Raw genomic sequence first — 23,185 nt, forward strand, 5'->3', positions numbered from 1 at the left:
TTAAGCCGCCGCCGGTAAGTATTCCCCCCCCGGGGATTCCCGGCTCCGGCGGCGCAGATAGGTTGCCAGAGCTGTGCAGAGGGCTGCGACCGGGCGCTGCTCCGGAGCTCCCAGGCGTCCCGCGGAGCTTCCGGCGTTTCCGGGGTAGCGGTGACGTCAGGGGGCGGGCGGAGGAGGCGCTTCCGGGTCAGCGCGCTACTGCGCATGCGCGGCGATCCCAAGATGGCGGCGCCCATCGGAAACACCGATGGCGCGCGGTGGGGCGCCAGCTGGGGTAGGGAGATCCGTTAAGGGGGGGGAGGGGCGCGGCATGGAAACTGCTGACCGGAGGAGGGGTATTTAGGCGGGACCCGGGCAGGGTACCTTGCCTTGGCCACATTACTACACGCAGCAGTGTGCAGCCGCAGCAGCAGCAGTGGTGATGGAAAGCGATCGAGAGCAGCAGCGACAGAAGCAAGGGCAGCAGCGGCAGACATCACTGCCGCCCCTGGATGACCTTCGGCAGGTCAAACAGAAAAAGAAAGGGTCCCGTGACAGTAATGCGGGACGAAGTGACCAGTCCACTCGTAAAAGCTCCTCCAGGCAGACAGGAGCATCGGCTGAAAGAAATCCCCCTCATTCTCCGGTACTTGATTGTGGCACTGGTAAGTGATCTTCGTGAAAGTTCACTCAGTGACGGGACCCCCCTTCTGTGTTTTTCTTTTTCTAGGGAAAAAAAGCTACAAATAAAAATAAACATAGGGAATGCGCACTCTGTGCATGCCCATTACCGGACGCGTGCCTCAAAAGATTGTGCCCCCCTTGTATTCAGCAGACGGTGGCAGAAGAGTCGCCTGCAGTAGCGGCGAGTTTGAGAGACATTGTCAGGGTAGAAATGAGGGAAACCCTAAAGTCCTTGTCTCAGCCGCAAAGTCTAAGGGGCGAGGTCCCGGCGGAGTCTGATTCCTCGGCAGAGTGGAGAAAAAGCAGAGACTCCCAGGCCTCATCTCCCTCGTCCTCTTCAGGAGAAGAGGACTCGGGGCGATTTTGTCTGCCTCTTGACCGGGTAGACAAGCTGGTCAAAGCAGTCAGAGGGACAATGGAGGTAGAGGAGCCTAAGCCCCATTTATCCATGCAGGATGTCATGTTCGGTGGGCTGGAACAGAGGAAGCGGAGAGTCTTTCCGTTAAACCAAAGGATACAGGATCTGATCCACAGAGAGTGGAAAAGACCGGACAAAAGAGGGTCGCTACCACCAGCCCTCAAAAGGAGATACCCCTTCGACGATCCGGCAGTAAGTTCTTGGGAAAGAGCCCCCAAATTAGACGCTGCCATTGCGAAGGCATCAAAAAAATCCTCGCTCCCCTTTGAGGACATGGGATCCCTTAAAGATCCCTTAGACAGGAAAGCTGATACTTTCCTGAAAAACACCTGGGAGATGGCGGCCGGGTCCTTAAGACCAGCAGTGGCTTCAACGTGCACGGCCAGGTCCATGATGGTCTGGTTGGACCAGTTGGAGTCACAACTAAAGCAGGGTACATCAAGACAAACAATTCTTGTGGCCCTACCGACCATCCAAGAGGGAGCAGCCTTCCTAGCAGATGCCTCAGCGGATGCAGTGAGAATGGCCGCCAGAGCAGCAGGTCTCTCTAACGCAGCTCGCAGAGCCCTGTGGCTAAAGTGCTGGCAGGGAGACATCCAGTCCAGAGCAAAGCTCTGTGCGATTCCATGTGAGGGGGCGAATACTTGTTTGGAACTGTCCTAGACGAGCTGCTTGAAAAGGCGGGGGACGACAAGAAAAAGTTCCCAAACCTTTCATCAGCATCCTACCGTCGCCCATTTGGTAGAAGGAGATTTGGCCAGGGGAGAAGGCGCAACTCTTCACCTGTTAGAGATCGACCCAGATGGGAAGACAGAAGGAGACGAGGTACGGGCTATATGTTTACACGCTCGTCAAGAGATCAAAAGAAACCAAATCAATGACTAGCGGTTCCCGTAGGGGGTAGACTGTCATCCTTCTTCCCGGCATGGTCGCAGATTACGAATAGTGACTGGGCGCGCAAGGTAATATCCACCGGGCTTAGGTTGGAATTTACCCAGATCCCGCGGGACACCTTTAAACTGACCCCCTTAAGATCTTCTCATCTTGAACAAGCGGCTTTAGAAGCGGAAGTCTTGAGCCTATGTCAGAAAAATGTTCTGGTAGAGGTCCCAGAGGCTGAAAGAGGAAGAGGGTTTTACTCTCCCCTGTTTCTAATCCAGAAGCCTGATAACACATTCAGAACGATTATAAACCTTCGTTCCCTTAACGAATTTTTGATTAATCATAAATTCAAAATGGAGTCCATTAATACAACAATAAAAATATTGTTTAAAGGTTGTTTTATGGCAGTCATAGATTTGAAAGACGCGTACTATCACGTACCTATCCATACAGACTTCCAGCAGTTCCTGAGGGTGGCAGTTTCAGTAGAGGGCACAGTACGTCATTTTCAGTATAGAGCCCTTCCCTTTGGTCTCTCAGCAGCACCCAGGGTTTTTACAAAATTAGTGGCCGAAGTTATGGCTCACTTACGAGAGGTTGACGTCTTAATCATTCCATATTTAGACGATTTCTTGATTGTAGGAAAATCGGTGGGTCATTGTAAATCCCAGATAGAAAAAGCTAGATCCAGGTTAGAAAACCTGGGATGGATTTTAAACTACGAGAAATCCCGACTCCAGCCCTTAAAAATACAGAAATTTTTAGGATTGATACTAAATTCAGACACTCAGCGGTGCCTGCTACCACTAGATAAATTACAAAAGATACAGGAGCAGGTTCTTCGGGCAATGGATAATCCATCTATGACCCTCAGACAGGCCATGTCCCTGTTAGGTTCTCTAACTTCATGCATCCCAGCAGTAAGGTGGGCACAGTTCCATACCAGAACCCTTCAAAACGACGTCTTGATTAATAGCAGGGCCCTTGGAGGCTCCTTACAAGGTCGGATGTGTCTAAGCCCCTCAACTGTTACATCACTAAGATGGTGGCTTCAGAGCGAGAACCTAGCGTCAGGGGTGCCCTGGATAGCACAGATAACCCGTATTATAACCACAGACGCTAGTTCCTTTGGTTGGGGAGCCCATATGGGGGACATAGTGGTACAGGGCCAGTGGGATTCTAATTCTGAAATCTCATCCAACCAGAGAGAACTATTGGCGATAGAGCGAGCAGTCAAGAAACTCATTATCTACCTGCAGGGCCATCATGTGAGGATACACTCGGACAACCAGGTAGCGGTAGCATATGTCAACCACCAAGGTGGAACCCGCTCCAGCGCTCTGATGCAGATAACAGAACGGCTCCTCCAGATAGCAGAGAGAAATTGTCTATCTTTGACCGCGCTCCACATCAGCGGAAAGGACAATGTAAGAGCAGACTTTTTAAGCCGCAAGGCTCTAAGACAAGGAGAATGGGCTTTGAACAAAGACATTTACCGCCAGATTGTCCGCAGATGGGGCCAGCCAGAGGTAGACCTCTTTGCCACCAGAGAAAACAGAAAAGAAAGATTGTTCTGCTCTCTGAACCCCAGGGAAAATCCCCTGGCGGTGGATGCCCTACTGATAAGATGGGACTTTTCTCTGGCATACGCCTTCCCACCATTGAATCTTCTTCCCCTGGTAGTCAGGAAGATCAGAGAGGATCAGGCAAGAGTCATACTGATTGCCCCCTTTTGGCCCAGGAGGACCTGGTTCGCGTGGTTGAGGACCATGTCGGTAGGCGATCCCTGGGTACTACCGAACCTTCCGGATCTCCTCTACCAGGGGCCAGTCAGCCACCCACAAGTAGCGGGACTTCATTTGACGGCGTGGTGTTTGAAAGGTCACTATTAAAAAATAGAGGGTTCTCCAAGAACTTAATTGACACCCTCCTAAGAAGCAGAAAATTAACCACCACTAATATTTATGCTAGGACCTGGAAACGCTTCCTATCCACCTTTCACTTTGACATCAGAGATGGAATTCCCACGAAACATATTCTGGAATTTCTCCAGAAAGGTTTCGAATTGGGTCTCTCCACAAGTACGCTAAAAGTACAGGTTTCAGCCTTAGGGGCCCTGTTTGCAGCTGATATTGCAAAAGATTATTGGGTAGCAAGGTTCATCAGAGCAGCGGCCAGATCGAGACCTATACACAAAGACAGATGCGTACCGTGGGACTTAAACTTAGTCCTTACAGCCATGACAGAAAGTCCGTTTGAACCTTTAGATTCCGCCTCACTAAAGATTATATCCCTTAAAACAGCATTCCTGGTAGCAATAACATCCGCACGTAGGGTGAGCGACATACAGGCACTCTCCAGATTGCCTCCTTACACAGAGTTCTTACAGGATAGAGTGATCCTAAGGCCAGATCCAGCATACCTTCCCAAGGTAGCAACACAATTCCACAGGACACAGGAGATAGTTCTGCCTTCCTTCCTCCCTAATCCAACCAACCCTAAAGAGCAGAAACTTCAGGCATTAGATATTAGGCGGTGCTTACTGACATATTTAGCAGCCACGGATCCTTGGAAGAAGGAGAACGCATTATTCCTATCCTTCCAAGGTTCCAGAAAAGGATACAGAGTATCAAAACGCACATTAGCAAGGTGGATTAGGGAGGCTCTCTCTCTTGCCTACACAGCAGGTGGCGGTCCGGCTCCACAGAACCTGAGGGCACATTCCACTCGGGCCATGGCATCATCCTGGGCAGAGAGATCTGGAGTATCAATTGATCAAATATGTAAGGCGGCCACCTGGTCATCTCCTTCCACCTTTTTTAACCACTATCGGTTAGACATGGGTGCCTCCTCAGACCTCACCTTCGGGCTAAGGGTGCTGCAGGCTGTAGTCCCTCCCTAAGTTAGTTTACATCTCTGTAATTCTCTCGTGGTGCTGTCATGGGAGTCCGAATAAAGTATTAAGTTACGTACCGGTAACGGTATTTTTCGGAAGCCCATGACAGCACCCTTAGTTCCCTCCCTTGTTCACATATAGGGGTGCACTCCTTAGAAGTTTGTTCATAGAATCACCTTATGTGGGAGATGGTATGAAATAATTCTGTTAAATAGGGTAGATAGGTTTTATATATTATATGTTGTGTACTAACCATGGTAGCCTCTCAAGCTCTGTAATCCAACTGATGCGTGGGAGAGGTACCGCCCTTTTGTATCTGTAGGTTTCCTGTTCCTATAGGGCGGATCCCCTCTCTCGTGGTGCTGTCATGGGCTTCCGAAAAATACCGTTACCGGTACGTAACTTAATACTATTAGGTCTCCCCTAAGTCTTCTCTTTTCTAGAGTAAAGAGACCTAATTTTGATAACCTTTCTGGGTATTGTAGTGAACCAACTCCATTTATCATTTTAGTAGCCCGCCTTTGAACCCTTTCAAGTTCAGTAATGTCTTTCTTGAGCACCGGCATCCAAAATTGCACACAATCCTCCAAGTGTGGTCTGACAAGTGATTTGTACAGAGGGAGAATTAGGTTTTCATCTCGTGTCCCCAGACCTCTTCTAATGCACCCCATGACCCTATTTGCTTTGGTGGCAGCTGCCTGACACTGGGCACTCCAATTTAGCTTCTTATTGACTTAGATGCCCAAGTCTTTTTCCATGTCTGATATCCCCAGCAGTTTCCCCATTTAGTAAATAATTGTAGCATCTGTTTCTCCTTCCCATGTGCATAACCTTACACTTATCTGTGTTAAACCTCATTTGCCATTTTTCAGCCCAATTCTCCAATTTACTCAAATCTGTCTGTAGTTGCAAACTGTCCTCCTTTGTGTTAACTACCTTACATAGTTTTGTATCATCTGCAAATACTGATATTTTACTGTGTAAGCCATCCACTAGATCATTAATATATTAAATAGTAGAGGGCCCAATACAGACCCCTGTGGTACCCCACTAGTAACCCTGGCCCAATCTGAGGATGCCCCATTAATAACCACTCTTTGTTTTCTATCAGTAAGATACATGAACTGCATTAATTCCTTAAAACACAGCTCCCCTAGTGGTGGCTGTAGGAAGCCTGAATGTTATTTTTGTCCATGACTGTATAGTAGGGATTTGGACTCTGGATCAGAGGGAGGGAATAATTAATCACACTACTCCATCCTTTGGCCATTTGTGGTGCTGCCGCTTAGCATCATACCCCACTAGGAGTACACCGAGTGGAGTACCTTTCCATAGCTGATACAGTGGCTGGGAGAGTACACCAGAAGGACTCAAGGGTAGGGTATACACACACACACACACACACACACACACACACACACACACACACCCTGAAAGATTTGAACACCATCCCAGTACTTAGGATGACCCCTGTTACATTTATGATTCATTCACAGTCATGGAAAATTTGGTAAAAAAAAATTCAAAGTTAAAATTTTATTTAAAATTAGACAATTAAAAAAAAAAAAAGTTAAAATAATCCATCTATAGAGTGATTGGTGCATAGGACAGAGGAAGCCATACTGGCCGTTTCAAGAGACATTTATAACGCAGGAAGGTCTGGTTCAATGAATTGACTGAAGTGAGTCGATTTTTCTTTTTAACCGTTTTAAGAGGCGAAACATCGGCACAGACATTGTGGAGCCACGCTGGTATTTGCAGTCATTTACTTAATAGCCACCACAAGTGAAACTTAATGATCGGGTGTTTTTGCCCCCCACTAATCTCTTCCTGCTTTTGCACATAAAGTCGGACTTGGAGGGGAGGTCTGTGCACTCGTCCTTTCCGGAATTTTGGGCCTGTTTGGCAGCTTGAAGTTCTCTGTTGAAGGAAAGGAAAAAGTTAGATTTTCACCTTTTGTTTCGCTTGTGGGTGGAGACAAGCTGCTATGATGTCTCCATTACACCACAGAGACATAAGTGATTTCTTCCCCCTGCCTATATAGCACATGCTCAAATGCAGCAGCATGAAAGACATACAGCAAATCTGAGCAGTGTAGTTGTGAATCCAGCACTGGAGGGCATTATACTGTAGTACTGAGGAGTGTAGCTGTGAATTTAGCACTGGAGCAAGATGAAGCACTTCCTAGAGAAGGTGTAGACGTGAGGAATTATTTCTGGTTGTTATATGCCTTTTTTCCAGAATTTTTCACCTCTGCAGCCTCCATCTCCAATTTGCATTTGTCCAAGCTATTGGGAATAGATTAGCTGTTCTTATATCTCCCCATACACTGACATCAGGGATTCATGTCCTTTTGTCTCGATGTAGAGAAGCAGCACTAACATTTGGGACATTATACAATAGTATTGAGCAGTGTAGCTGTGAATCCAGCCCTGTAAGGCAGTACTGAACAGTGTAGCTGTGAACCCAGCAGTGGAATGATGTTAATCTACTAGAAATCAGAGGTCTTTGGTTCATCTCAATAAGCAGCTGCAGTCCAATTTCTCAGTGAACTGGCCATCCTAATAAAACCTATGGAAAGTCACTTAGCAAGAGCATAACCAATCCCAAAACGTATCTATTCCTGAAGTATATACCCAAAGTGAAGCTCCTATAGGGGAGGCATCTGCCAAGAAACCCATAAAAGCAGTTTGTGAGCAGTCACCTACCTCTCCAGCATGGCAGTCTTAAACTTCTCTACATTGAGCTGTTTCTGGAGCAGAGCCGCCTTTCCTAGAGATCGCCTCAGGACAGGGTGCTTTACCAGAGCGGCTGCAGAGAGTCTGGCTGCAGGATCTGGATGAATTAACACCTGGAAGGGCCAAATAGTACAAGATTAAGAAAAGCTGATGCAGGACCAACATTTTTGAGAAGGGTGACCCAAAAACTTATGGCATCTGGTTTATCTTGATATATAGTAACTAAATACCAAGTATGTAACATGCCACCATCACCCCAACTGCCATGTGCCCAGTATAGTAGTGGTGGTTGTAAGAGCAGTTTTCCTGAAGTGTTTTTCTGCAATAAGTCACCTATATGCCTTTGGTAATATTGCCACACTCCAAATACCCTGCATTGAAGGTGAAACTACTACATTTTGACTGCCTGCAGCCACCACTAGGGGGAGCTCCACTGCATATAGATTTAAATCCACCACCATTAGGTAGCAATCTCCCTCTAGTGGTTAATGTAAACAAACCCCAGACAGCAACCTTAAACCTAAGCCAGTGGAGATAGAGCTTATATCACCAATGAGACCTGCACATGTTTAGCCTGACTTTACCAAGTGCCATACCTTAAGCAGGTCAAGAAAAGCAGAAGAGAGTGGCTGTGGGATCTGTGGCAGGTTGCCCTTTCTGATGTAGTGCCAGCTGTCATCATTGCATGGAAGAGGACTTGCACCAGCTGCCTCAGTGATGGTGAGGCCAAGAGCAAAGAGGTCAGCCTTGGGGAGCTGGCTGTAATCCTGGAAGAAAAAAAATAATGTCTGGAAAGTCCCATAGGCATGAGCCATCTTGGAAGAAATCTGGACTGCAGATTTGTCCTTAAAGGGGAAAATCAAGCAATATGCCAATGATACATGCAAGATCAGACTACCCATGAGATCCAAGACCACCATTGATTTAGAGAATGAATAGCCATGAATCAAGTTGGCACCGTAAAGATTTCCATGGCATCTTACATTAGTAGTGTCCAAGCTTTGATCGCTGTGTAGAGCGCCCCCCATTGTTCAATATTCGTGGTGGTCCATGACCACAATTACTTGAGTGACAACCAAGAGTTGGTGACCTAATGAGTGAGAAGCCCAGGTGGCATATGGATGCTTTCCAATCCTCACCACCACTTTACCACTGGTAATGTGGTGATGTGGCCCAAGAGTCAAAGAAGGCATCCTTACTGGTGTCATTATACCTAGCCATCCAAGTCAAGGTGTGTATTGAGGTCATGATCAATATCCCTGGTAGTTGTGGCTGGAAAGGGGTCTGGTTAACGTCAATATTCTGTTGGCCTAGCCCTGTAAAGGACAGTTTGTGGAAATCATTTCCACTCTTCTTAGTAGTTTAGTGCCGGAGAGGGGGGTCAATTTCTGGTGGTTTACAGTAGAAAAGGGGGTGGTGGGGAAGGTAATCACTATGCCTATGAGGAAAGTCAAGAAAGGGGTTAAGTGTCATTATACTTTGTGGTCTAGGCCTGTAAAGAAGGTGGGTGGGGAGGTCTATATACTTGGAAGTGGTGGTCTATATACTTGGTGGCCTACAGAAAGTACAAGCTAAGCAAACCTAATGTCTTGTGTTACTCATCACTTAACCCCCTAGAGTTCAGGGTATGTGTTGTGTTCAGCTTCCAGTTGCCCACCCTGCCCAGTACAGCCATCTGTGGAGCGCACCATTTTGGCAAACACAGCATTGACTTTTAGGCAGGTTATAGGACAGATTGGTCAGTTATCGTCTGGGTCGCAATTTAATGTTTTTTTGGATCTCAACATACAGTGAATAGCCCACAATTCTGACCATATCAGCACCTAGATTTTGCACTTACCTCCTGTAGAACCTCATTGGCCAGGAATCTGCTGTCTCCTTCCTCCACTTGTGGATTTGTAATGGAAGTGACGTGACCAAGGTCCCCTTAAACCAAGACGAGAAGGTAAAGTTACTCCAAACCCAGAGACCTTTCCTAGACCCATGAGGACAACCTTCATCAGCCATGATACACACCGATCTTATACAGTATGCTGGTGGAAGAAGTCTCATCTTCTCCATCACTGTCCTCCTGACGCACTTCAGTCAGCTTCCGGCAGATGAAAATATTACCTGGGATAAGGACAGTAGTGAATGGATTATGGCCAAAACTTGCTTTATATCTGACCTTAAAAGGGGTTAATACTAGGAAAATATAGCTGCTTTCAACCAAAACAGCCCCATCCCTGTCCACACATTGTCTGTGATACTGCAGCTCAGCTCTAATCAAGTAATTAGGCTCAAGTTGCAGTTTGACACATCTAAGTGTGGCTTTTTCTAACAAAATTTTGTAATCCTGGACAATCCATAAATGTTGCTTAAAATGAGCTGGGACCAACTTGGCTTGATGTCCATGTGCACCAGGCCCGAGCTGTGGATGTACTTCAGACCCATGGACACCTGCAGAAGGATCTCCTTCAGCTCTTGCTCCTTCACCAGCTGTCCACTCTTCATGTTCTCCATGATCAGGTCCTGCAGGCTCCCACCTGATGCCAGCATGATGGGAAAGAATGAAAAAGTAAAAACATTGATGGACAGCCATCAGCATCAGAGGACTAAAATTGGAAATAAGTTATTGACTGTTTTTACCTGTATATTTTTTTACTTTAATTTTGAAGTTCCCATGGAGTTTCTTGAATTTGTGCTTATATGTTCTGTATACTGGTATAATCACAGCTTTTTATTCTATAGTGTAAGTTATGTTTTCCTATGAAACCCGTCTACAGGTTAGGCTTCATAGGAGGACGACCAAGATGTCAGCCATGGGAGCCCTTGATAGGCCCCCCAACTACAATGACAACCCATTTGCACCCCACCCAATTACAGAAGCAATGAGGTGGTGCAAACATGTAAAGGCAAGATTGACAGTGAAATTAAAATGGTGAAACAGCAGTGATCAGCGTCATCTCTGGTCACTGCCGATACCAGCTTCCAGTCTGTCAGTAACCGCTAGGCATGGTGACAACTCCATATGCCCAGTGTTGGACTCCTGAAATCCTGCATCGGGGAAGGGGATGAGGAGTCCCTGGCCTTACCATTGCAGTATTCATTCTGTATAATCATGTGATCATCTTCAGCCCAGGCAGAGTAATATCGTACGACATGTGGGTGATGGCCCAGCACCGCGTGGGCATAGACCTCTCTTAATGCCAGCTGCCTGTGTACAAAAAAGAACATTGTCTCGTATTCAAACAGCTTCAATGGCCAGTTTACAAAACATCTAGTGATGCTACCGTGTGGTGCACCCATGCTCAGAAGCACCATGTAGAATTCTTAAGAGGTGGTAAAAGAAAACGTAAACCCATAGGGCACAACACAAGTTCAGAATACTCACTCATTTGTGGATCCAGCTACCGGTTTCTTTGATCGCTTTATAGCATAGACGCAACCGTCCAGCCTCTTCACACACTTGTAAACTGCGCCGAACTCTCCGGCCCCAATTTTCTCAATCTCTAGGAATTCAGTCTTGTATCGGGACACCATGTTTGATTCACGCAACACAAACCTCTGGGGGAATAAATTAACATGGGAAACTACTTACACACATGGCTGCTACTGATTCAGCTACTCCGCAATGAATGGGAGGTTTGTCGGAAAATGGGAGCTCTAGACTGGAAACCTCCCAGGCCTGGTCAAAGCACCCAAGACCTCTTACAATCTAGCAATTCTGAAAGGCATTTGTGTCCTGGCTTCTTGGGGGAAGGCTCAGGGAACAATACATGGAAAAGAATTGGCTTAAAAACAGGGCATGTTAAAGTTCAAATGTGTATAGCTCAAAGCATCTCTTGAACTGGAGGACCTGTCATACTTAGACAACCCATTAGTATGGGTACTGTGTAAGTCACAATTTCCCCTGTGGTAGTGCTGTGGGAACATTGGAGTGCTAGGACTCATCACAGATCATCTGATCTCTTGGGATTCTGTCATAGGAATACTTAATGATTAGCTTATCAAGGGACCAGAGAACCTCTTGCCAAAAACTTGGGAGTTGCCTTACGAAGACAAACTTTTCCTCATGACAAGTGACCTACTGAAGACTTACCATTTATCAAAGTCCATGTACAGATCAGCTGTCTGTTCCTGGACCTGAACTCTGCAGCTGCATACATACCTATGGGGCTGCAGAGTTCAGGTTGAGAGACCTGAGGTTGGTTCGTACATGGATGTTTCAGCCTAAGTCATGACATTTGGAGACCCGCATGAATGATAATCAGAAATCTAGTGGCTATCAAATGCAGAAGCAAAGTGAAAATACAATGCTAAGCGGCTCAAGACATTTTTTAGAATGCTTTTTAATATCACAGACCTTAGAAGGGAATCTGGCTGAAGTTTCACCCTCTCTGTATTTTAAAAATGGATCAGTGCGAAGGAGGAGAGAAAAAAAAAATAAATACAAAATTAGACTTCAAGGGTGGGTTACATCAATATCACCTATGAACTGTGGGTTTAAAAGTTTCAAACTTTACCACTAAGGGGAAACAAACTTTTTACCAAGCTTAATATCAGGATCACTACCCCGGAGGAGGAAGAAAACCCCATCATATTACGGTGATACAAAGATTGCAGGGCGCAAGATGCCCAGAACTTTAATCATTGATATTCGTGAAGGGGAGGAGTGCGTTCATTTGACTAGAGGCAACTGCAGTACCCAATCTAATGCCCGAGCAGGATCACATCCCTCAAGAACCATAACTCACTCGGGAGAACCACATGTAAAGGATACTTGATCACCTGTTTGAATCTGCCTTTCTCTTCCCATTGGAGGTCAGTTGCATCTGTTGATACGTTTCAGGGGTGAAAGGGTTAATATTGACCAGCGCCCGATCTTCTGGTTCGGCACCAGTACAGGCTGAAAGCCTTAAAAGCTGATGCCCCCTATAGGACATCCGTGTGCTGGGAGATGGGAGGTTCCTGTACAGCAAACTCTGAGGGTAGAAGGTTAAATTGTTAGGTCTCAGGTCTTTAACTTTCATAGTATCCTGGGATTTATAGCAGCCAGAAGTTGTAGGTGGGTTCTTCATACCATTGGGGTGTAGGGCGTATCGCAGAGTTTTAGCTTCTTCCATGTGCTGCAGTGGAGGGGGGTCCCGGGATATTCCCCCTCAGAATACAGGGTGGATGGAGGAGAGAAGTCACTATCAGGACTGACTTCTGGGTATGGAGATAACCCCCTGTCATTCCTCTGGGGGGTGACGGGAAAAGGGCTCTTATGGGTTCTCCACATCAGGTTTTCATGAGCTTCTTGTGGACGTGCAAAGTCTTTCACATGCTCTTGGCTCACGTCGTCATTTTCCTCACCGCTGGAGAAGTCCAACTTCTGCACAATTCCAGATTCGTGTGACATTGTGCGCCTTATTAGACCTGCGGGTGACAGATTGACCCCACAATATGACAAGTACAAACTTGCTAACTGTTGTAAAACAGAAGATTGCCCTTAAAACCCATCAAGAAATCAGGGAAGCTGGCATGGTCCGGGCCCCCAAAAAAAGATCAAAGAAGCATGCGCCACAAGACTTATCCTTTCTCAAATGCTAGAAGTTGGCAAGTACGCGCATCTGCTGCTCTGCTTGGATGTGCTAGATGTTTCGCCAGTTCCCTCGCTGGATTCACTGGTCCATCATTACAAATAGTTCCCATAATAGGCACAGAAAGTACCACTGACAGATCCGATTAGTGTTTTGGTTTTATTTTTTGCCACTACCTCACCAGGTCAGGAGTAGGTAATCTGTGAGCCTACTGCCTTCCTCATAGGTGGTGGTCATTTAACAAGCTCCCATTTTTAGCTCATGACCAGGTACAAAATACAGGGTTAGGTTTCCCATGATTCTAGCAGAAATCCTCCCCCTATAGACCCCCAAAATTAGAACACAAGAATGGTGCATGGACTCAGATTATGGGAAGAATATTGGGGGCAAACAAGCATCAAGTCCTCTATAGGGAAAGTTAAGGCTGTGGTGGTACCTGAAGCCCCAGAAGAAGACCACTACCTCTGTGTGCTCCTCCTGGAGTCCTTAGAGCTCAAGCTCAAACATGTGCATTAGCTAGAAGACAATGGGTGGAGGTGTAAATGTTAATAATTCTGTACCTTTCCTGATGTGAACCTTATATTAAGCCAAGAGGCATTATGAAAGCATAGCTCCATATACTTAACATCCCCCACAACCTCAGCTTACCAGCTACTCCCATCCTCTGCTGGGTTAGAAAAAAAAAAGTTTAAAAAAGACAGAAGTACTTCTGGACCCTTGTTATATAAGGTTCTGCTGTGATCCTCCCAGCACCTGGCAATCAGTTCCTACTCCTACCAGTACCTGGACAGCACTCCCTCTTAACCTCTTCCTTGCTGGCATTTTGCTTCTTATTGACTAATGGGAAGAGCAGAAAAGGTGTGATCTCGTGCAGTCTTTTTGGTGAGTTTTTGGAGCAGAAACTGAGCGGAAACTCTCCAAATCTTACTCAAAAATTCAAAACTCCTCAAAAACTTGGAGGCTCTGTTTAATTTCTGCTCTGAAAACTCTGTAAAATGACTCTCCTCACATACAGACTTGTGTTATGTTCACACCGAGTTGAGTTTTTTTTGATGATTTTTTTGAAGCAGAAACTCCAACAATATGTGTACACAACTTCTTTTCAACTCAGGCGAAACCTCCTAGTTTTTCTAGCAGAAGACTCTACAGGAAACTCTGGCATTTGTTATTCCTTCCGTGTAGTTTTTAATCAATTAGAAGAATGATCTGGTCACTTGTTTCAACTACGTGACATTTTTTTTTTTTAGAAACCTGAAGCTATTAAAAGACGTTCAAAAAACATATGCACAGCCAATTGTTTTTAGGGGGTTATTTTTCAGGCGCTTGAAAAAAAACATTGTGTGCACATACTCCAACTCTACAATCAAAACGCATGGTTTTTGAACTCCTCAGACACTTTCTGCTCCGAAAACTCAGAAGCACAAAACCCTCCGTGTGAACACACCCTTAGGATTCCCATGCACAATAGATAGCTGTCAGCTGAACGATGATTCTGTATTCTGTCTCTCCTGACTTCTCTGTATACAGCAGCGCTCTCTCGGCTGAGCGCTCCTGTGTTCTCTATAAGAGCGCCGCTGTCAGACTCCATGATAGTGTTTTATCTCGCCAAGAACAAAAGGATTGGCGGTCCAAAATCAAACATGGCTGGTTCTTATCTACGCCGATATTAGTGATGAGCGACCGTACTCGGATAAGGCGTTATCATGCTTAATCAAGTTTGTTTGTCGTGCTCGAAGAATATGCTTGAGTCATCGCGGCTCTTCGACAGCTGCTACACATGCGCAGGGATTGCCTAACAAACAGGTAATCCCTGCGTGTGTAGTGGCTTTCCAACAGCCGCGAAGACACAAGCTCATTTTTCAAGCATGCCGAAATGCTCAGTTAGCACTCGAGAATGCTCGGATAACAGCTTATCACCAGTTGGGAGGTATCCATGCATATTAGGGCTCATACTCACTTGCGAGAGACTCATACGATTCTCGTGCGAGCCTCTCGCATGAAAACCTGGCACTACCGCCGGCACTCAGACCGGAGCATGCGGCTGCATAGAAATACATGTAGCCGCACGCTCCGGTCCGAGTGCCGGCGATAGTGCCAGGTTTTCATGCGAGAGACTCACACGAGAATCGTGCGAGTCTCTCGCAAGTGAGTATGAGCCCTTAGACTGTCAGCCAACATTGGCGGGCTCAGCCAACATTTGTCTAATGTGAATGGGGGCGTTAAGGCTGAGTGCAGACGGAGTTTTGAGCCCTGCGGATTTTTCCGTGCAGAATGGAAGAAAACCGCAGGTCAAATGACCTGCATTTTTCCTGCGGATTTCTTCCATTTTTAACGCGGTTTTCATGCGGTTTTTGTGCGGTTTTCCATTGCGGTTTTCCCCCTGCGGATTTGGTGACAGGGGAGATAGAAAACCGCACAAAAGAAGTAACATGCTGCGGATTTTGTACCGCAGGAAAACCGCGCGGAAAAATCCGCAGCGTCTGCACAGCGTTTTTTTTTTCCAATTCATTTTAAAGGTACTGTACATCACAATGCGGATATGCAACGTTTCTGCGCGGTAAAATCCGCTGCGGAAACGCTGCATATCTGCATCGTGTGCACATGGCCTAAAAGTTAATATGTTCGTAGCCGTAGACCCTTTCCTATGTATGTTTCATTTAGAAGATGGCAACGTTTTGAATGATCCCATCCATTATTCCCTATAATGTACTGAAAAACGGAAACTAAATTCAAGTGGGATGAAATGGTGAAGATAATGGAATTTCCTTTTTTCGTTTTTTTTTTTTGTCATTTTATTTTTTGTTTTGCTCCTTATCAAAATTACAGTGATACAAAACTTTATTGGGTAAATTCACACTAGGCATTTTTTCCAGTATGTTTTCCTTGCTTTTTTCTTGCATTTTTTGCAGCATTTTTTTCTGCGGCGGTTTTTGCATGCTAGATTTGTCTCTTGTGCATGCTAATAAAGTTTAGAGTTGAAAAAAGTCCTATTCTATAGAATCAAGCTTTGGCAGAAAAAAACGCAGCAAATTGGTGAAAAATACTGAAAAAAACGCTGAAAGAAGTGACATGTTCTATGTCCAAAAAAACATGCAAAGCACAGAATACTGATGACAAAAAAAATACAATGTGTGTGCATGAGATTTCTGAAATCTCATAGATTTTGCTGGTACTGAAGAAAGCATCTGAAAATTAGCATAAAAACCGCAGCAAAAACGTCTAGTGTGAACTTGGCCTTAGTCTTGTTTTATATTTTAGTGGTTCTAAAAAAAAATTGAGAATTTTGAAAAAAAGACAAAAACCCATTTTAGCTTGTGTTGCTGTGTGAAGGCTTGTTTTTTCCGTGGTGAGCTAATGTTTTTGTTTATACCATTTTGTGGTACATAAGACACGTTGATAGCTTTTTATTGCTTTTCTTAAGAATGTGTGGCCGGGCAAAAAAAAAAACCGGCAATTCCAAAGATGCGATTTTTTTTTTCCCGCTCTTTTTATTTGATTAGCATTCTAATTCATATTGCCTGATCCTTATGTAACGGGGTCTACCAAGCTGGGGTACCTCTTTCAGTACCACCCCGTGCTTTCGGAGGTCCGCTCTGAGTTGGATGGAGTCTGAATGAAGGACGCTGGCTGGATTTCCTTGGTTACATGGGCGCATATAACAGATCACTGCTTCTCCACGTATTTCCAGTCTGACAACACTTTACTCACAGGACACAGAATATATAACACAGATACAGAGGGGAGGCCAATAGAAAAGCGGCAGGCCAGACATACATTACAATAGCCGCAGATGGCCGGAGCCTGCCGATATTTACTGTGGGAATTGCAAAGATGGGGGGGCAGACAAAAGGGAAATATCGTGTCCCCTCTGCTACCAAGGCGCAGCCTGTGGGCTGATGCATTAGGGACATGCATCTCACATGGAGCCTATTATACATACATATAACTGCACAACATATTCTGGGTGCTGAGTAGTTCCGTAACACGTAACACGGCTCCCTTTTCAGCGATGCGATCAGCATACACAGTCTGATCCGTAACGGATCGGCTTGGGGATGACCGAAGTTTATGGGGTTGGTACAAGTTCCGTTTGTCGACTTAGTCCATCGGCGTTACCATTTTGTTTGCCGGGTCTGTAGTGGATGGTGAAGTCCAGAGGTTGTAGGGCTAAACTCCACCGCAGTAATCTGGCGTTGTCTCCGGAGACCCGATTAAGCCAGACTAGGGGATTATGGTCCGTTAGGAGGGAAAACTGTCATCCATACAAATATGGTTGCAACTTTTTGAGTGCCCATACTACCGCCAGGCACTCCTTCTCGATGGCCGCATAGCTTACTTCACGGGGCAGTAGTTTCCGACTCAGGTAAGCTACCGGGTGTTCTTGGCCGTCTGGCCCGACTTGGCTCAGTACTGCCCCCAATCCAAACATAGAAGCATCTGTGTGAACAAGGAAACGTTTAGTTGGATCGGGTGCGGCCAATACCGGGGTATTTGTGAGGGCGTCCTTTAGCTGGCGGAAGGCTTCCTTACACTCGGGGGTCCAGGTTACCTGGCGGGGTTGGTTTCTACGGGTCAGATCAGTGAGGGGCTTGGCTACGCTACTGTAATTGGGGACAAATTTCCTATAATACCCTGCTGTCCCTAGAAACGCCATGACCTGGGTTTTAGTGCGTGGGATGGGCCATTTGGCTATGGCCTCAATCTTGGCTGGTTCTGGTCGCTGTTTCCAACTTCCCACCCAATGCCCTAAATACTGAACCTCTGCTTTGCCCACGTGACACTTGTTTGGGTTCAGGGTGATTCCGGCCTGGTGGATCCTGTCCAATACTGTCTCTAGGTGATTTAGATGCTCTTCCCATGTCGCACTGTAGATGGCGATGTCGTCCAGGTAGGCACAAGCATAGTCCTGGAGACCATCCAGAAGCCAGTCAGCCAGCCTCTGGAAGGTCGCCAGGGCATTCTTCATCCCGAATGGAATAACTCGAAACTGGAATAAGCCGAACTGGGTGACAAATGCCGACTTGGGAAAAGCGTCAGGACTAAGGGGAATCTGCCAGTAGCCTTTGCATAGATCGATGGTGGTCAAATACTTTGCCCCCGCCAGCCGGTCTAACAACTCATGCACACGCGGCATGGGATATGCATCCGTCACTGTTTTCTCATTGAGCTTACGATAGTCTACACAAAACCGTGTAGTCCCATCCTTCTTGGGCACTAACACTACGGAGGATGCCCAGGGACTATCTGACTCTTCAATGACCCCTAAATGCAGCATCTCTTGTATCTCTTGTCGCATCCCCTCTCGTACAGACTCAGGGACGCGGAAGGGGTTTTGTCGCAGGGGGGTCTGATCCTAGGTCTCAACCTTGTGTTGTGCCATGCGAGTGTACCCTGGTCTCCCCGAAAACATCCTCTGTCGCTGCATCAACAATGCCTCCGCCTGCTGTCTCTCCCGGGGGCCTAGGTCTTCACCCAAGTGTACCTGGTCCCATGTTTTAGACTGAGTCCTTTCCCCTAAGAAATCCGGCAAGGGAAGTCCGGCTAAATCCTCTGCTTCAGGTGCATAGATGGCCACTACCTCTTCAGGGCGCTCCCGGTAAGGCTTCAGCATATTCACGTGGAACATGCGGATAACCCTGGGGTCGTCACAATCGGCGACATTATAGGTTGTGTCAGCTATTTTCCCCACTACCTGGTAGGGCCCCTGCCATGCAGCTTGAAACTTGTTCTGCTTAGTGGGCTCTAACACCAGGACCTTCTGTTCTATTTCCAAGGTGCGCTCTCTGGCCCTCCGATCGTACCATACGCGCTGGCGCCGCTGGATCGCCTGCATGTTCTCACGTACAGCCTGGGTCAGCTCCTGTAGGTGGTCCCGGAATTCCAGGACATAGGGTACAATAGGTACCCCTTCTATGAGGCCCTCCCCTTCCCAGTGTTCTTGCACTAAGTCTAGGGGTCCCCTTACCCGTCTCCCGTATACCAGCTCGAACGGGGAGAACCCCGTGGATTCTTGGGGCATCTCCCGATAGGCAAACAGGAGGTGTGGCAAGAATTTCTCCCAGTCCCTGTAGGTCCTGGAAAAAGTCCCAATGAGCTGTTTTAATGTCCTGTTAAAGCTTTCACACAACCCACTGGTTTGCGGGTGGTACGGGGCGCTTCTAATGGACTTTACGCCGCACAGCTTCCACAGTTGGTTGGTCACCTCTGCTGTAAACTGGGTACCCTGGTCCGAGATAATCTCCCGGGGAAATCCAAACCGTGAGAAAACCTGGAGCAGGGCGGCCGCCACCGTCTCTGCCAGTATGTTAGGTAACGCAACCGCCTCTGGATACCGTGTGGCATAATCTACCACTGTCGATATATACCTTTTCCCTGACGGACTGGGTTTGGCTAACGGCCCTATCAGATCGACCGCTACTCGGCTAAATGGTTCCTCCACAATGGGGAGGGGGCGTAATTTGGCCTTGCATCGATCCCCCTTCTTGCCAATGCGCTGGCAACTGTCACATGTCTGGCAGTACTGACGAAAATCATAGGTTACCCCCAGCCAAAAGAAGTTTTGTGTCAGACGAAGCCTGGTGCGACTGACGCCGAAGTGCCCGGCCAAGGGTATGTCATGAGAGATTCGCAGTAACTCCTGCCTATACTTCTTGAGAACTACCAGCTGTCGTTTTATAGTGTGGCTCGTCCCTGTGTGGTGCTGCTCTGTGATCCGGTAGAGGAGTCCCTACTTCCATACAAACTGTTCCCCTTCCAGTACCCCTCTCCCCTCCTGTGCCTTCCCACGATATCCCTCTAAGGAAGGATCCTCAAGTAACTCCCTCTTAAATTCATCTGGGGTGGCCCAAGCAATGTGTCTGGCTATGGGAATACGTGTAGGGCTGGGATGTCTTACCTGGGCCTCCTCTGAGTGTGATTCCGCCTCTGCAGCTCGAACTTGTCTCCGGGTGGTCACAGGATGTGTCTCAGCCAGAGGGGCAACCGAGAATGCAGACAACATGGGCCCCAAGTCGTTTCCCAGCAAGACGTCTGCAGGCAAATCCTCCATCAAGCCGACCTCAACAAGGCCATCCCCGACTCCCCAGTTCAGGTAATCCTGGCAGTGGGCAGTCGATGTATAGCTCCCCCTGCTACACGGACGGCCACTGTCCGGTCCGTCTTCTCTTGGTCCCGGACGAGATGAGGCTTCACAAGGGTCAAAGTTGCCCAGGAATCTCTTAGTCCCTGCATACATTTCCCATTAGGCCTCTTTCACACTTCAGTTTTTTGCATCAGTTCAAATCCGCCAAAAAGGCAGACAAGCGGATCCGTTCTCAACTGATGTGAACGGATGGCATAGGATCTGAGGAAATTTAAAGGAACCGCTGGCCGGGAAGGGAGAGAGAGAGAGAGAGCTGTCGATGCTGTCGTCGATTATCTGCCCGGGCTGCCTGCACGGGGTCTACTTCATGCAGCACTTCCTCCATCTCTTCCACCCCTTGGTTAGTCGTAGCCCCCAATGCCGGGTCAGCTTCGCCTTGGTAGCAGTGTACAGCAGCCCGGCTGAAGGTAGCTGTTCCCGCCGTTGGCCACTGGGTATGCTGAATCCGGTTGGGACATTGTCTTTGCAGGTGGCCCAGCTGATGGCAGGTGTGGCATCGCGCCCCAGGGGAACTGTGGTAGGCCGGGTTTCTAGCTGGTCCCCCTACAATCTTCGGTGGTTTGGGGCCCTCCAGGTCCATGGGCGGGCCCCTAGTGACCAGCTTTGATCCGGACAACTGCGGCCTCCTGGCATCATGATGTTCATCGGTCAGACGAGCGGCTTCCTCAAGAGTCGTTGGCCGCCTGTCCCGAAGCCATTCTTGAATCGTTCTAACAAGAAGAGCTGGAGGACGTCCTCCTTAGTGGTTGCTTGGCTCCCTTGTACCCACTGTATCAGTGACCTCCTTAATTTACAGGCCCATTCAGCGTGGGTATCGGTTACGCGTTTTATAAGTCCGCTGAACTTTTGGCGGTATGCCTCTGGTCTCTGGTGTCAGCGCATACCGGGCCAGGATCACTTCTTTGATCCGCTCATAGTCCATACAGTCCTCATCAGGTACCGTGTGGTAGGCGTCCGCTGCCTGGCCTGTCAGCTTGCTGGCCAGAATCTGAACCCGCTCCTCCGGCTTCACTTGATGAAGGGCACACTGCCGCTCAAAGTCCTGCAGAAAGCCATCAATGTCTTCCTCTGCCTCCCCCAACTGTCGGAAGGCATTATACTGGATCTTTTTGTGGCTTACTGTTGAAGGTACCTGGTCGAAGGCCAGAGCTCCCCCTGCTCGCTGACTTTCCTCTCTCCGCTCTGCCATCTCCATATTGGCCAGCTCCACTTTGTTCCGCTCTGCCATCTCCATCTTGGCTAGCTCTATCCTGGTCCGCTCGACCATCTTTTCCTTCAGATCAGTACGCACATCAGCCATCACCTCTCGTATGATCTCTACTGCAGGGTTTGGGCCATAGAACGCCAGTCTGTTCTTTACCTCCCTCTGGAATTCAGTCTCCTCCACGTTCACATTGGGGGGCGCTGCACTGTCGTGTTCCATGATGGCTGCTATCAAATCCGCTTTTGTTTTGATGCTGGCGATCAACCCTCGAGCTTCCACCAGATCTTTTAATGTAGTCCTCTTTAACTTCTGGTAGTTGTTTTCCATTCATTCCTTTCCTCCTGTAGAAGGGGTATCATATCCCACTGTCTGCCACAAGAGTAACGGGGTCTACCAATCTGGGGTACCTCTTTCAGTACCACCCCGTGCTTTCGGAGGTCCGCTCTGCGTTGGATGGAGTCTGAATGAAGGACGCTGGCTGGAATTCCTTGGTTACATGGGCGCATATAACAGATCACTGCTTCTCCACGTATTTCCAGTCTGACAACACTTTACTCACAGGACAGAGAATATATAACACAGATACAGAGGGCAGGCCAATAGCAAAGCGGCAGGCCAGACATACATTACAATAGCCGCAGGTGGCCGGAGCCTGCCGATATTTACTGTGGGAATTACAAAAGTGGGGGGGCGGACAAAAGGGAAATATCGTGTCCCCTCTGCTACCAAGGCGCAGCCTGTGGGCTGATGTATTAGGGACATGCATCTCACATGGAACCTATTATACATACATATAACTGCACAACATATTCTGGGTGCTGAGTGGTTCCGTAACACGTAACACCTTATCTCCCCAATATCACTCGATCATCTGCCAGAAGACCCCATAATCATTAAATGGTCAGAAGAACTTTTATCTAATGTAAATGAGGGCCGTTAAGGTCTATTTGGTCATTTTGAACTGTCCCTGAAACTTCTCATGGGAGGTGAACTGTTTTGTATATGGCAGATGAATGTATGTACCAGATCTCAGACAGATAGACAAGACCAGTTCCTGACCACGGTTGGCTCTGACAGGACAACCATCAATTACTGAAGTAGTGAGAATCTTATATCACCTGATCCTCACACCTGGAACTGGATTCCATTGTAGTAATACGACAGGGCCCTTTTTGTTCCTCCAGGGTCGGTTACAGATGGGATCCCAATCTTGAGGTCAGTACATTCCATTTACTTGCTGCCCTTAGTGGTATAGTCACATACATACCAGATTTTCTTATGGGTCATAGGAGATATTGGCATGACACAGCTATTTAAGTCTAATCTTGTATCTTTTTCCCCCACTTTCTGCAATGATCCACCTTTAAAATAGAGAGAGCAAGGAGCTTAAGCAGAACTTCATTAAAGGTTTGTGAGACTTAAACTTAAAAAAAGATCTAAAAAAATAGTAAAAAAAAAAAAAATCTCTCAAGCCACTTTGCATTGTCCTTATTACGAGGTCCTTTCATTTTCCAAATATATTTGATGCTGGATGGATATTGCAAATATCCCAACCATTCAAATGATGCAACAGGTCTCCAGAATGTCTCTTTGACTTTTAGGCCGGGGTCACACTAGAGAGGAATACAGACGAGTGAGAGCCGTTAAAAGCACGCATTAGACATGGACCAATGATTCTC

General features: G+C 47.2%; 1 protein-coding gene across 3 annotated transcripts in view; it reads right to left on the reverse strand.

Moving 5' to 3' along the window:
- Positions 1-6,380: 6,380 nt before the first annotated feature.
- WEE2 (WEE2 oocyte meiosis inhibiting kinase) overlaps positions 6,381-23,185 on the reverse strand; it is an 82,390-nt gene continuing 65,585 nt past the window's right edge. Inside the window, exons 1-12 of one of the 3 annotated variants that reach the window (XM_073567570.1) lie at positions 13,810-13,963; positions 12,660-12,997; positions 12,368-12,561; positions 11,943-11,976; positions 10,971-11,143; positions 10,672-10,793; positions 9,976-10,122; positions 9,614-9,709; positions 9,438-9,523; positions 8,194-8,364; positions 7,568-7,710; positions 6,381-6,779 (exon numbers count right to left, since the gene is read on the reverse strand). In XM_073567570.1, the coding sequence (XP_073423671.1) occupies positions 6,629-6,779; positions 7,568-7,710; positions 8,194-8,364; positions 9,438-9,523; positions 9,614-9,709; positions 9,976-10,122; positions 10,672-10,793; positions 10,971-11,143; positions 11,943-11,976; positions 12,368-12,561; positions 12,660-12,997; positions 13,810-13,822 (1,668 nt within the window). In that variant the 5' untranslated portion in view covers positions 13,823-13,963 and the 3' untranslated portion in view covers positions 6,381-6,628. Of the gene's footprint in view, positions 6,780-7,567; positions 7,711-8,193; positions 8,365-9,437; positions 9,524-9,613; positions 9,710-9,975; positions 10,123-10,671; positions 10,794-10,970; positions 11,144-11,942; positions 11,977-12,367; positions 12,562-12,659; positions 12,998-13,597; positions 13,670-13,809; positions 13,964-23,185 lie in introns of those variants that run through there. The other 2 variants (XM_073567571.1, XM_073567568.1) reach the window with 2 other exon arrangements.

Source organism: Dendrobates tinctorius, unplaced genomic scaffold (assembly GCF_039654945.1).
Source record: "Dendrobates tinctorius isolate UK_male_01 unplaced genomic scaffold, ASM3965494v1 ptg000020l, whole genome shotgun sequence".
Lineage (NCBI taxonomy): Eukaryota > Metazoa > Chordata > Amphibia > Anura > Dendrobatidae > Dendrobates > Dendrobates tinctorius.